The following is a 15,206-nucleotide window of genomic DNA, read 5'->3' as shown; positions in this document are numbered from 1 at the left end:
TACAAAATAAGTCTTCAAGGCAAAGCATGCTACAGAAAACCCTTTCATGTTTTTTCCTGCATTTATTTGGAATACATATATATATGCTTTGGATGACAAATCCCTAATGTCTGTAAGGAAGGAAAGAGTTTGATATAAGAAAAATGTTACAGCTGAAACAAAACTGAGAGAAGTTGTGCTATGAAGGCTACTGTTCTTTTCATGAATGACTTGCCTAACACGAAGGTACAGTTTAAAAATAACCTTGAGAAGAACCTCGTTAGACTGTCTTTTCAATTAGCAGCTCAACACCGGATTAAAGATTTCCATTTGTGTCAAACTGGGGCACAAGGCAAATGCAGTCTGGCACTGCTAAACAGTGCTGTGAATTCCAATCACATACCGTTCAGATTTCATTTGTAATATGTCTTTATAAATGCATGCAAGCAAAAAATAGATACAATTTTTGACACCTAATCACACTGTACACTCATCTTACGAATAGATCCAAGGGAAACATATACAATAGTTCTTCTTAATAAGTCACACGAGTGTATGGAAGGTAAAAAATATATTGTTTTTATTTATTTATTTAAAAAATTTTCTATACCGTCGTTAAGTTAAATACCATCACAACGGTTTACAGAAGAGCACGATAAAGAGAAATATAGGTGGTATAGATTACAAATTACTCGTGTGCCATCATAGTACGGTAACAATGTAAAATAATAAACTAGGTGTGTAAATTAAACCTGATTGTTAGGAACAAATTAGGCAGTTTGATTTTAACATTAATATGCTTATGTAGGTTACTAAAAACTTCTAGCTTGGTGCATCCTTATCTATCAACTATTTTTCTCCTTTTCTTTATCTTTATAAAATGCTAGTTTAAAAAGCCAGGTTTTCAGATTAGTTTTGAATAATTTCAGATTTGTCTGTAGTCTTATTTCGAGTGACATGGTGTTCCAGAGTACAGGACCAGCCAGTGTCTAGCTGGCTGGTCCTTCTAACTGTATGTATCTGTTTAAACTTGGGCTGCCCTCTGTTTTTTCTTTACTCCCCAGCTATCATTTGCCCTTCAGTTTATGTTCAGTTGTGCAACTTTCAATATTGTATATGTATAATTAAATTGCAGCTGTAGCACTTAACATGAACGTAAAAACCCCAGGTCCAATCCAGCAGGTGGGATTAGATCAAAGTCCCTAAATCTGTTATATGGACCCCACAGCCAGTTGGATATTCAGGCTGACCATAAAAAACATGCATGAGAGAAATTGCACACAGATTTATCATGGATATTCTGTTTGTGGCACTGAAGGCCCAGAGTTGCCTACTCTTGTGTGAACAAATACGATACTGCTGCAGTGATGATGACGACGACATGGGACAAAGCTATAATGCTGCTAGCATCATAATATTAATGTCCTCTGGTCACCGTCAGTTCTAGATTGCACAGGACCCCCATAGGTTGACGGCTATATAATAGTCAACCTATGGAGGCAGAGGTACCCCAGAGGGTCTTAATCCATTGTTGGAGCCCGTTAATGATGCTTAATGAATTGTATCATCCTGTCCTGATTCCTCTCCCTAGGCCACTTTTATGCCTGTCTTCCTAGTCTACATATCACTTTGGTACCTGTTGAGTATCAGTCCTTCTTTTATGTCACTTGTGTTTTGTGAGACTTATTTTACTGGAGATAACCAGATAATTCAGACCCACTGTGTGGGAAAAAGTTAAGGGGGAAGGGATAAATTCAAAGCTGGAAGGATATTTCTCTTCACAGACTTTTTTTTTTTTTTTTTTTTTTTTTGCCTTTAAGTTTTGGTTGCTCTGAAGGTGGCTGGATAGGCTGGATAGGGAGGCTGGATAGGCTGGATAGGGAGGCACTCCATTTTTCTGCTTCTGTTCATGATGCAACAGAGTCTACATCACCCCCACATAATTAATTTTGTTCTGATCTGGGGGCAGTCATGTAAAAGCAAAGCAAGCACTGTACTTTTTGGTCTTGGTCGTGATTTCAATTTAAAGGCATTTTTTTGGACAGGTTTACATAAGAATACCTTGAAAAGGATACTGCTGTTACTGATGAAGCTTATTTATTTTAGTCGTCTTCTGCTGTCTTACAGCTCAGCATAGAATCTAAGAGACAGCTTTCATATGTAGTGGGCTGGTAGGAGAAGAGCACCATTTCTGTGGGTGCTGCTTTCTTTACTCTCACAGCCTGCACCAGTCCAGGGAGGGAAGCCATGGTGCCTGCCTCCAGTATTTCTCTCTGGACTTATTTCCTGTCGCTGACTCCCTCTACAGTAGTCCAGATAGCAGCAGCAGGAGACCCTGAAAGACAGAGAGAGAGGGATTAGTAATTGATAGCTCCAGGCTGCACTACCCGTATGTGAGGCGGATAAATATGCTATTTAACTTACGCCCCCAACTAGTATCTGTTCTGAGAGATTAAATAGCACCATTGCCAGTAGCTACCAGTGACCTGGCACCCGTGACCCAGACATTTAGGACAGCTTGTATTCATCAAAGTCAAGTTTACTCCAGTATTCCTAGTGTTGATGTGAACTCGTTGCTGGCGATGATAATATAGTAGTTACGATGAGGACGGTACTATTAGGATGCTGCCGGTATTACTGTTCGTTTCACACCCATAAGAAAGACAATGCTCAAAGTACCTTGGCCACTCTTCCAGTCCCATAAAGCTTTGCTTGCAATGCTGATACTGACCCTTGCCTTCTGTGATTATTATTCGGGCCAGCATATCAGTGTTTTTGCTATAAACAATAATGGGTAACATAGTACATAACATAAGATAGTAACATAGTCATGAAGGCAGAAAAAGACCAGTCTGCCCCGCAAGCTTCTTATGGTGGTATCTGCTGTGCCGTGCAGGTTACCCCTAGGTTTCTCTTAACTGCATGAAGCAGCAGTTGCTACCCTTATCCCCAAGCTTTATGATAACCCCTAGAAAAATTAATGGCTAGCAAGATTTTTACTGGGTGACGAGCCTTCTTGAAAATTCAGACGGCGCTGCGTGAAGTGCTTTGCTTATGAACTTGGCCATAGAAGCAGTCTTGTGCTTTTTCCCCTTATATCTGCATCTCAGTACCCCAGATCGTAAAAGTTAGGGTCCGTGTTGGCTGTTGTCTGAATCCAATTCCTCTTCCCCCCCCCCCCCCCCCCCCCCCTACCATCAAAGAAGAAAGCGATGTTGAGCCCCCAAGTAGTATCTGTTCTAAGAGAATATATAGACATTTAGGAAAGCTTGTATTCATCTTGTTTACTCCAGTATTCCTAGTGTTGACGTGAACTCGTAGTTGGTGATGACTAAATTTTCAAAGGAGTTCTGTGCAAAAAAATAGCATATAGCATATATTCACGAATATGCTGTCTTGTAAACATGGAAAATATGCACATTTTCATTTTCACGTACACATTTTACCAGTGCAAAAAAAAAGGGGCAGTACGGATGTTCCAGGGCGTGGTCGAGAAGTAAGAGTGGAAGTTGATATTTTATGAGAGATATTCTGGTATAAATTATCAGATTTATTTGTACGCTTTTATCCCTGCTAATTGAGTAGCGCAAGTGAAATTGGACTTGTCTGTTGGCTGCAATTTTTGGGTGGGAGGTCTGGGTGAACAGGATCGGGGTTCAGGGTGAATGCTAGAACAGGGGTGGCCAACTCCAGTCATTAAGAGCCACAAACAGACCATGTTTTCAGGATATCCACAATGAATATGCATGAGATAGATATGCATTGCCTCCACTCTGTGCTAGAGGGTCTAGGCAAATTGGCAGAGGTATCAGCGGCCTGATGATTTCAAATACACATGCAAGTATTTTCAAAATGGTATACGTGCATACTTTATAAAATACTTGCTTCCATGTATATATCAACATTATTACATGTACATATTTTTTTCGCACCTAAAATATACACGCATACATTTTAAAGTAGGTAGCGAAAGTAAGCGCTTTAATTGCATTGGAAGTCTTCATGCATACTGAGCCATACCTGTGTACTTTCAGAGCAGAACTACATGGTGCTTTTATAAGCTGTATGGCCCGCGCTGCGTAAATCTCCAAGCGTCCACTTAAGTGTGCAAATGCAGTCTGCTGAATAGGTCTGAAAGTTAGGCAATCTATGCAAAGTAATCCTTCTTAGTTTAGGCCCTTGATGCAAAGGAACTAAATTGGGAGAGAGGAGAACCTAGTTCTAGAGCAGCACCAATGCCAGTCATTTTTCTCATCGGTTTTGGCTGTTACTGCCACGCTGTCTACCTTTTTACATTTAATAGGCTTGTCCTGCTTTTCTCTAGCTGGGAACGCGACACATTTTGGAAATAATGCAGGCTGCAGGACATCACATCACCACCTTGTTCCTTTGTGGTGGGCTGAGCAAGAACTCTCTGCTTGTGCAGATGCATGCTGACATCACAGGTAAGACAGAGGATGTGTCAGCTCTCAGATGGTGCTAAAGACCCTATTCGATACATTTTTGTCTTAGATTATGGACAGAAATCCTGGTGCTGTTACTGTCCTCCATGTACAGACTACTCTACCTGGTATAATTAAGGGTTGACTATTTCAAATAAAATTCCTGCCTTGGATTTTGCAGTGCTATAGAGAAATGTGCATCCAATCCTGCTTGGGCTCAGCATGGAAGATGAAAACCTGGATGGAGTCAATTGTTATAAATGGCAGCGGAAGCACAGAGCTGAATGAGCAGACACTGACCTAAGAAAAAATGCAGAATCTTGCTAAAGTACCTTCCTATTTATAAAGCAAGATGTTATCAGATCCACGCCTACCCTTATCTACTTCAAAAGAATCAGAAAAGTCACAGTGACCTCCGAAGCCATTTCTTGATGTCAAAAATAAAAAGGTTTTGCAGTGGCCTTTGAGATTAAAGTTTAAACCAGAATCATTTGACTATAACTAATGGCCAAAAACAAACCAGGACAAAGAGGGCCTTTTTTCTGCAGTCCTGGAATTTCCCCCCCATTTGTAACAGCAAGGGGCCGACAAGGGATGTCAAGAGTTCATCTGACTGCTGCCTTCACATTTCTGTTTAACCCATCAGAGGCCACGAGATAACATAACTGGCATTCCAGAAATGAGTCCATTGCACTGAAAATGAGCAAATAAAAAAAGAAGGGAGGTCTGCATAATACTTTGTTAAAATGGACATTACACCACTTGAATACCAGGGAAAAGTAATATTTTTAACAAGTCAAAATGTGTCAGAATCTTTGCTCTTCCCTTCCCCCACCCGTTCCCTCACTGTACACACACACATGCACATACACGTACACACACACACACACACACACGCACAAGTTTTGTTTGTTCTTTAAATGGATTCCTGACTTGCAGTTTATCCCTGTTTGAAGTACTCTAGAATACTCCTCATATTTAACGCTCTATAAATACAGTGCAAGCAGCCCTAGCAGCAAACTAGCCTTTTCGCTAAGAAGGGGACATTAAAGGATCATCCTTGTTGTGATGAATCATCCTTGTATAAATAAATTTGTCTTCCCAGCTAAAAGTACAAGCTAGAAATCCAACAAAATCTGAACCTGGTAGCTAACGCTTTAAAAAGAGATTAATACAGCATATTTGGGTCTTTGACAATTGCATGAAGATTTTACACCTTTTGCTGATCAGACATGTACTTCAGTTTCCCCGCGTTTTGCCACAGGCAGCCGCATGCTCTGAACAAAATTTCCCACTGCATGGCATCAAGCTTTTACTGCACCACTGTCCTTGTATTTGTTGGGGGAGATGTGGGGAAGGGAAAGAGACGAGTGGGAATCAAGGCACCCGAATCTTTAAAACAAGTGAAGTCAGGCTCCTCTTCAGCCCAGGTATTTGGCGCCTTCAAAATTTGGCACCCAGGCAGTTACTTAATTAGCCTATGCCTAAGTCCAAGCCTAGTAGAAATTGTAATGAAATGTCAGTTCTGTAATGTTGACTGGGTCGGCCAAATACAGCAAAACACTACTATACCTCTGTTTCAGCTCTGATTTAGGAAAATGACCCCAGATGTGTTGTTAAAAAATAAATAAAGGAAACTATTGTTGAAAGGGTGCTACTCAGTCTCGACTGCATTTCAGTTTGCTCTGCCCCAGAAAAAAAAAAATCAGGGTTGAGATTTAAGATAGAGACAAAATAATTGGCAAGGAAACCTTCAGTTATCAAGCTAAGGCAGTTCAGTCATTGGCTACCATGAACAACTTGCGTGGGCGGCTCCCTGGTGTTTGCTGCTTCACTACGATCGCCTATTAGAAAAGCTAGATAGATAGCGTTGCTAGAGCTGCCTCTTGCTAACTGTGATTTCAGTTCTTAATTCTCTGTTGACTGAGTGGGTCTGTTCACATGCAGACAGAGAGATGAATATTGCAGTTTGGAACTTTGCATGGTTAGGCAAGGCTTCTCTAAAATACCGGGCGTTTCTATTCCTGCGGGCTCCACGGGGGTTGGGACGGAAAAGAACTTGGTATCATTGCAAGCACTGGGTTGAGCTCTCCTGAGATGGGACTGCTAGGATCTGTGCATGTTGCTTAAGCCAGTGTTTCCCAAGCAGTCTGCATCATGGCATGCATGCTGTTGTGCTTTCAGACCTGAGCATCAGGCAGCAGAAAAGTCACCGCTGCCTGATGCTCAGATCTAGGCCAGCATCTGGGCTCTGCTCTCAGCATCTTGCAGCAATAAGAAACCCCAGTAGTGGATCTAAAATATGTAAGAACTCCTTTTTGAAAACATGTGTGATCATGCATGTCTCCTCTTCCTAGCTACTGTGGTAATTAATGTATTTATCTTTTATTGTATTTATTAATCGCCCATATCCTGGGTTAGCATGCAGGGCATGGATAGATGGGAACTGCTGTTTGCTGCACAATTATTTTCACACAGCACCTCCTTACCATCCCCCACCTGAGCCACCTCATTTGAGTCTTTCCAGCCTCTGTCTTATCTCCAGGCTGAGTCAGACTGGGAGAGTGAGCACTAACACTGGATGCAACTTATTCTGAGTGCTGGGAGCAGCAGCAGTGAAGGAGCTCTGGCAGTCACATGCAGCAGCCAAGGTAACTGAGCTGGCTGCCCACACCACACTGACTTCTCCTGCACTTGTACATAGAGGGAGCTGGTCCATCGTGATAAAGTTCATGCGTGTCGCCATCTCCTCGCTCCCTTTGTTTTAAAATTTGGAAGAGACTAGTTGGGTTTTTCAGTGCTTCCCTCAGCTCTTATTTTGGCCCGTACAAGTCCTCTGCATTTCTGGTGGAGTCTGATGTAGCACACAATGTTTTTGTTAATGCAGGTGTACCCCTTCAGCTTGATAAGGTTGGGAAATGTTGGTTTAAGCCAATGAGTTGAGGATCATCATCAGTTTGAGGTTATTGTTAAAAATCTCTCCAAAGTGCCAGTAATAGAAAGCAGGTTCCAGAGGAAGCAGGCAGCTAATTTATTTATTTATTTATTTATTTAACTTTTTTATATACCAACATTCAAGACGGTGGTCCCATCATGCTGGTTCACAAGAAACAGGGGTGTAATTATAATAAACTTTACCATTTAAACAATAGTGCAGAAAAGCAGTTACATATAACAAGGAAAACAATAACTTGGAATGAGAAGGGAAATGAAGATCAGATAGTTATATATAAGTATAAATAACATTGTAAGAGGTGGCTATTAACGCTAATGCTAGCGGAGCGTGTTGAAAGAAGGAAGTTAGATGGAATTGGAGTTAGGAAAGGCCTGCGTGAACAGCCACGTCTTGAGTCTTTTCTTGAATGTTGAGATGTTGGGTTCCATTCTAAGATCCGGGGGAATGGAGTTCCATAATGTTGGACCGGCTGTGGAGAATGCCCGATCTCTGAGCGTGATGTGTCTGGTAGTCTTGGCTGGAGGTACTTGAAGTGATCCTTTGTAAGCATCTCTTGTCGGTCTTGTGGAATGGTGTAATCGGAGGGGGATATGTAGATCGATTGGGGCTAATTGATGGATGTTTTTGAAAATGGTGAGAATGGCCTTGTAGATTATTCTGAAGTGGATGGGCAGCCAATGGAGGTCCATCAAGATAGGTGTTATGTGTTCTCTTCTCCTGGTGTTGGTGAGTATACGGGCGGAGGCGTTTTGGACCATTTGTAATGGTTTGGTGTGTGATGAAGGGAGACCAAGCATGATGGTGTTACAATAGTCCAGCTTTGCGAAAATGATTGATTGTAGGATTGTTCTGAAGTCATGTGTGTGGAAGAGGGGTCGTATTCTTTTCAGCACTTGGAGCTTATAAAAGCAGTCTCTGGTGGTTTTGTTGATGTTATCTTTCAGGTTTAGGTGATTGTCAATTTGAACTCCTAGATCTCTCACTTGTGTGGTGTTTGGTACGGTAGGATGGGTGTATGAGATGGAGCTGTTTTCTGGTGTGATGAGTAGAAGTTCTGTTTTTGATGAATTTAGTATCAGGTTGAGACTTGTAAGAAGTTGTTTGATATTTTGGAGGCAGGATTCCCAGTGCAACAGTGTTTTTGCGAGCGACTCTTCGATGGGGATCAAGACCTGAATATCGTCAGCGTAGAGAAAATGTTTGAGATTGAGGTCAGTGAGAAGTTTACATAAGGGTAATAGATAAATGTTAAACAAGGTAGGAGACAGGGATGAGCCCTGAGGGACTCCTACTGATGCGGGGTGTATAGAGGATTCTTTATTATGAATCTTAACCTTATAACCTCTGTTGCTGAGGAAGGTTCTGAACCATGATAGGGCAGTGCCTGAGATACCTATGGCTGATAATTGGTTGACGAGAAGGGAGTGATTGACCGTGTCAAATGCAGACGAGAGGTCGAGTAGTATCAGAAGGAAGGCTTGTCCTTTGTCTAATCCTAGGATGATGTGGTCAGTCATAGAGATGAGGAGGGCTTCCGTGCTTAAGGTTTTACGGAATCCGTATTGTGATGGAAATAGAAGGTTGTTGTCTTCAATGTGGTTTGAGAGTCGTGAGTTTACCAATTTTTCCATTATCTTGGCTATGAATGGGAGGTTAGCTATCGGTCTAAAATTGTTAGGATCGTTTGGGTCGAGATTTGGTTTTTTGAGAAGGGGTTTGAGTGAGGCAAGTTTGAGGTTGTCCGGGTAGAATCCTTGTGTGAGGGAGCAATTTATGATGTCTGCCAGGGTTTTGGAGATGGATTCTGGAATTGCTAGTAGTAGTTTGGCTGGGATGTGATCCGAGGAATGAGAAGATGGTTTCATTTTCCTTAGAATTCCTTGGATCTCGGCGGATGAAGTTGTGTCAAGTTCTTCTAACCGAGTGTAGTTGATTGAGGGTTGAGGAGTGGTTAGTGGAACAGTGGGGTTCATGGGGAGCTGCGATAGCTAATAGCTTTAGTGAGAAAATTAGTACATTTTCTTTTTTCTTATTTTAAAAGCTGATAGTTCCTGGCATGTGTCAGTTTGGTATGAAGCTATTTAAAAAGTGTTGACCAGTGGCTTGGTTATCTTTTTTTTTTTTTTCCCCAGTTATTCTGAGGCAGGCGAAACAATTTAATGCTATGACTGCTGCACCCAAATGGGAGGGAAAATGGAATGGAACAGTGCCATTAAAAGTGTGCACTTATTTTACAAAAGAATCATAAATTCCATACTTTTGTTTAATTTCATCTTCTTGCCCCATTAGTAATCTCAGAAAGAAAATCCGGGCTTCTGTCTTCAGAACACATAGAGATCCATATCAGAAGCATTTAGACAGGTAACTGAGATGTTTTCTGGCTAAATGAAGATTTGGGCACTTAGCCAGCTATATTTTAGCCACTTACTAATTTAGCTGGCTAAGGGGATTATTTTCTAAAGCTAGCGCACGCGAAAAGGGACTTTTCACGTGCGATAGCCAGATCAGGGAGGAGTAGTCACCGGAAGAGGAGGTGTCGGGGCGGACGCAGCAAAGACAGCGCAGACGGCGAAAAGGTAAGGAGCCTTTTCGTTTCCAATTTCGCGCCCAATAGCACCACCTTTTACGATGGCGCTATTGGGTGCGAAAGTCGGCCGCGATCACACCACAGAGGTGCGATCGCTGCCAGCAATCACAGGCCCGCCCCTCCCGCTTCTCCCCCCTGCACCACGCGATTCATAGAGCTGTGCATTGTTAGAAAATCCCGGCCCAAGTTAGGAGCGTTCCGGGGCCATAACTGAAAGGAGTTGAGTTAGCTGGCTTACAGGGTCATTTATCATTTCGTATTAGATCAAGCTAGGTAGAGAGTACATTGAACAAATCAACTCTTCTTTTACCTTTCATCGCTCCAAATGACAAAAAAATCTTCAATGATCTCAACTTCGCTGTTCATACCTCTATGTATGTAAAACTGCCCACCCCCCCAAACCTACTCCACCCAGAGTTAAAAGTGCCTCCTCTTACAGTGTTATAAATGGTAAAGTAACATATTGTTTTCTACATAGGTTTGCTTTCTCTCTCTCGGCATGTGCAATAAAAACCTTTTGGTCGGTTACGTGTGATAAATTTATCGCAGCTTGCGGCAATTACCTATGCAATACGTAAACAGGGAAATTAGCCTAACCACACCCCTTTTTTATCACAGGCGTTATTTCCGCTATATTTAGAGTGTTTTGATAAATCTAGGCCTGTTTGGTCGGGCCAAAGAGGTATCCTAAAGTTAGCCAGATAACTTTAAGATAACTGGTTATATTCAATAGTACAACTATACTATTGAATATACCTCCAGAGTTGGCTGGATAAATTTACTGTCCAGACAGTGACTGAATATGGTCCTCTATAAAGCATTTTTTAGAGAAAAATCAGAGAATAACCACTATTTTTTTCTTTTTAGCTCTTTCTCCTTTTTCTTTTTCTTTCATATTTCTTTTTCTTTCTATCTTAACTCAGAAAGAAGTGGCATTTTCCTTCCACAGCAGCCTGTGGGCTACACATAAAGACAATCAATGTCTATCTAGAAAGTATCAGCTCAGTTTTGTCAATGTGTTTATTTATGATTGTTTTGGGAAAGCCAGTGGCAGGAGGGCAAAGTCTTTTACAGGTATTACCCCCATTCCCTAAATAAAATACCAGCTTTAGCAAGCAGCTTAGCATATGAGAGGAATCAGTTTGTATGAAGTCACTGGAATCAGTCTTCAGCACAGCCTTGCACGGACTGCAAAATACATTTTAGAATGGAGCTTCTGACAGCTAGAATGAGTATCCGGCTGCTGTTTTTGAGCAACTTACTGCATAATCTGTTCTTTGTACTGCACCCTTTCATTTCACTAACTGACTCAGTGTCTTGTTTAGGCATGCCTGTCGTTCTCTCCAGGGAGGTAGAGTCTGTGCTAGTGGGTGCTGCTGTTCTCGGAGCCTGTGCCTCTGGGGATTTCGCCTCTATACAGGTATGTCTGACTAGGGAATGGAAAATTCTGAACCCAGCTGCCTTCAGCTGCTCTTCTGTTCCTTGCAGTCACTTTTGTGTGTCTACAATGAAGAAGTTTAGTATACTGGGTCTGCCAAAAAAAAAAAAAGTGATTTCCAGTCTTACAGCAAGTAGTTATAGATTTTAGAAATATTTTCTGCAATTCTGTTTTTCATTTTATTTTTCTGTTTTTAATGTGCAAGTATTTGGGAGTTGCTGGTCATGTGGAAGATGGTTTCACTTGAAAGGAAATATTGGTACATTAAGTGGCCTGTGCAGTAACACTCACTGTTCATGCTAAGGCCAGTGAGTACCATGTACTAAGACCCTAGCATGCTGGCATATTTCCCTGCCTGGCATCAGTGAGAGTGATGTGCCACAGCTAGCCAATATACCTTCCAATGCCAGTCTCTCTCCTCCTTGCAGACTCCCTTGGCATGAGTCAGTTACCATTAATGTATGTGGCACGGCCTCCAGGGAGTTTATAATAACTTTTATTGGTCCAACATAAAGGATTATCCAAATATGATGATGTGAGTTTTCGAGAGCACATTGGTCCCTTCTTCAGCATCTGAAGAAGAGAAACTATGATCTCAGAAAGTAATGTATATCATCATCATTGAACAATCTCAAATTTTAAAGAACTAATCCTTGTGGCAAGGGTACTTAGTAAACACAATTGATTTAGTATTGCATCTTTGCAAGAGTTTTAAATATAAATCAACTGGCCTTAATTCCTTTCCCCCCCTCCTATGCATCAGTTCCATGGTACATAATATCCCTGTTTTCACAAACCTTGCTATATTGCTAGTACATTTATACAGCAGTTTGTGAAAGGAGCATGTATTTGCTTTTTGTAACAATGTAATTAAAAGCATTTCATAATAGGTGGGAATTAAATTGTACCAAGCCTGACATCTCTATGGAATAGAATTTAATCTCCATCCAAAATACATAAGGAAGAGTAAAGATCCAAGAACAGGCTTCCTTTTTTCTAAATAAACTTTATTCCAGGGCATCCACTGATTCATGCATATAGAGGGTAATTTTGTAGAAGCCTTCAAAAATTGCACAAATTTTCAAAGCAAACTTTCATGCATAAATATGCGTTGAAAATGACTCAAAACCATCCCACAGACTTACACTTATTAATTTGTGTGACTACTTTTGCTGAGAGATTTTACACACATACTTTTTAAAATCAAAACGTGTGTGTGTGTGTGTACATGAGAAACTCACCCAGACCTCCCCAAACACCTCTCAGGAATGTGGGTAAATGTCAGGGCATATATTATTTATGCATGTAAGTATGCCCGCATATTGGGTGAGCAATTTTAACATGCTACTTCCGTGTGTAAATCACTGTTTTATAACTTTGAAAATAACCCTCAAACTGTATTTCTGTGAATATGCAGCATATATATAGATTATATATATATAGAGAGAGAGAAAGAGATCTATCTATATATAATCACGTTTTTGCACAGGACTTCTCATTTAATTTAAACAGGAGCACAAGACTGGAAATAGAACAGACTACTGGTTTTCTCAAAGGGCAACAATTCACATGGGCAGTTGTTAATGTGATGTTGTCGTCCTGAATTCTTTTCCTGAAAATTTTAAGTGTTTTCAAAGACTGCAGTTTCCAGCAGCTTTCTTAGCAGATGTTCGCTCTGTCTCCATTGAAGATACATATATGTCGATCAGCCACCTTTTCTTCTATCCATATCTTTACTGCTCAGTACTGCCTAGAAAGTGCCTCATGTCAAGATAGCAGTTTTAGCCAAGCTGCCTTAAACAGCCTATTTAACTAATTTTCCTCCAACTCTACCCTCCATCCTCTGGTGAAAACATGGGTTACATGCTTCTCAAAGAATTTTCAACATATAGCAAAGATTTCCATGCAACCCTCAGCCTCCGATTCTTCACTTATGTGGTTGATTCTTGTCCTGCTTGTCCACGGAGAAAGCAAAATTGCTTATCTTTATCCATTGTTCTCCGTACACAGCAAGACAAATCAGCCACATAATCCCTCCCTCCTCCCCATAGAACATAACTTTTAAACCTATTCTCAGTACTGGATTTGTGCATGTAAATGGATACAATGCTGATTTATCCTAGGATTTTATAAACACTGCAGCAGGACTGCACAGTTTATAAAATACAATGTAATTCTGAAAGTAAACACGTATGTTTCAGTACAACCAAATTTTTGCAATGCAATGAAAATGCTTAGTTTCTCTACCTATTTTATAAATATATGCTTATATATTTTAGGTGTAAAAAATATTTACATATAATAACCCTGATTTATACATGGAGTCAGGTATTTTATAAAGTATATGCATATACCATTTAGAAAATACTCATTTGCATGTGTACTTGAAATCAGCAGTTCGCCAGTACTTCCGCCAATTCACCCAGTCCATATCCAGTTCACCCTGAGCCTCTAGCAGTTCACCCAGTCCTCCCACCCAAGAAGTGCAGACAACAAACAAGTTTGATTTCACTTGCACTATTCAATTAGCAGGCGTAAAATTATATTAATGAATCCGATAATATAAACACATACATCACTTATAAAATAGCATCTTCCATTCGTACTTCTTGTTCTCGCCCCAGAATGCCCTTAGGCTGCCCTTTTTTTGTGTCGATGACAACAGCCTCCAATGGCCTGAATGCCAACAACTGGTCTTCCTCAAAAGCCCCAGGAAAATGTGGTCAATTCTCATGCTATATTGGCATCATCAGTTTTTGAGGAGGAGTTAGAGAAGAAGAAGCAGGCAGCATTGGATCACAGAACTGCAAGCATTAATGTATCAACACCAATATCAGTAGCCTTACAAACAGAGGTCTAGCCACAACTTGAAACTGTCATAGCATCTGCTGGAAGGGCCCCAATGCCAATTTCTGGGGAAACAATGAGAACTGCCATTCTGGTGTCAATTTCCAGTGCATAGGGTAGGGAGAACTCTTCCCCAAGGTGCAGATGTTCACTGGGGACTAGACACCAACAGACAAGGGATACCCTCACTGAGGCCTTATCTTCTAGCCAGATGTACACTCAGATTGAACCACCAACCTATAATTCTGGAGTATGAATACTCCAAGGGGTATGCCTACAGATATTAGGACTTTTCCAATATGGACCACTTCATAGGAAAGGAGAAAGTATCCTCTGAAGGACCTCTCCTTTGCCAGTTTTGTGCAAAGAGTGGCAGAAAACATCCCTTGGATTTATAGAAGGAGGAGGAATCCAGGGCAAAAATGCTCGACACCTCCAGTTTGTGGAACCCCCAAAGGAAATTGTGGCGGTGCTCATTCATGAGATCTTGCAGGAGACACAGATAAGAATGTAGGGGACATCCCCTCCCCAGTTGTGTCACCAGTGAATAAGACAAACACAATATACAGTGTCTAGAAGTCTTCTGTATTCAAGAAGCAGCAAGTGTCTCCTTATTCAGTTGTAGTCAAATCTGCATTAAAAAATGTCAAGAGGTCTAGAATTCACAATTTGGTGCCCCCAGGGAAAGATTCTCATATCCTTGATGTAATTGGGAGGAAGGTTTTTCAAGGTGCTACACTCAATGCCCGTATAGCATCCTATCAATTCTTCATGGGTCAATATATGTAAAAACATACTGAAAGAGGTAAAGTATGTTTTAGAGCATCTTCCTCTGGAAACTCGTGACTTCCAATGGAATGGAGCATGAAACATTCATGGTAAGTTTAACCTACGATGCTTTTGCATCCAGGGTCTCTGCAGTAGATCTTGGTGCCCACGGACTCGCATGGTTATTTA

General features: G+C 41.0%; 1 protein-coding gene across 1 annotated transcript in view; it reads left to right on the top strand.

The window, feature by feature from the left end:
- The window catches only part of LOC115082176 (FGGY carbohydrate kinase domain-containing protein-like), an 82,988-nt gene that overhangs the window by 25,844 nt on the left and 41,938 nt on the right, over positions 1-15,206 (top strand). The window contains exons 5-6 of the mRNA XM_029586429.1: positions 4,304-4,424; positions 11,290-11,384. Coding sequence (XP_029442289.1) covers positions 4,304-4,424; positions 11,290-11,384 — 216 coding nt within the window. The remainder of the gene's footprint in view (positions 1-4,303; positions 4,425-11,289; positions 11,385-15,206) is intronic.

The sequence above is a fragment of the Rhinatrema bivittatum genome, unplaced genomic scaffold (assembly GCF_901001135.1).
Source record: "Rhinatrema bivittatum unplaced genomic scaffold, aRhiBiv1.1, whole genome shotgun sequence".
NCBI lineage: Eukaryota > Metazoa > Chordata > Amphibia > Gymnophiona > Rhinatrematidae > Rhinatrema > Rhinatrema bivittatum.
The sequence above is the reverse complement of the archived record's forward strand: the minus strand, read 5'-3'. Positions and strand labels throughout refer to the sequence as shown.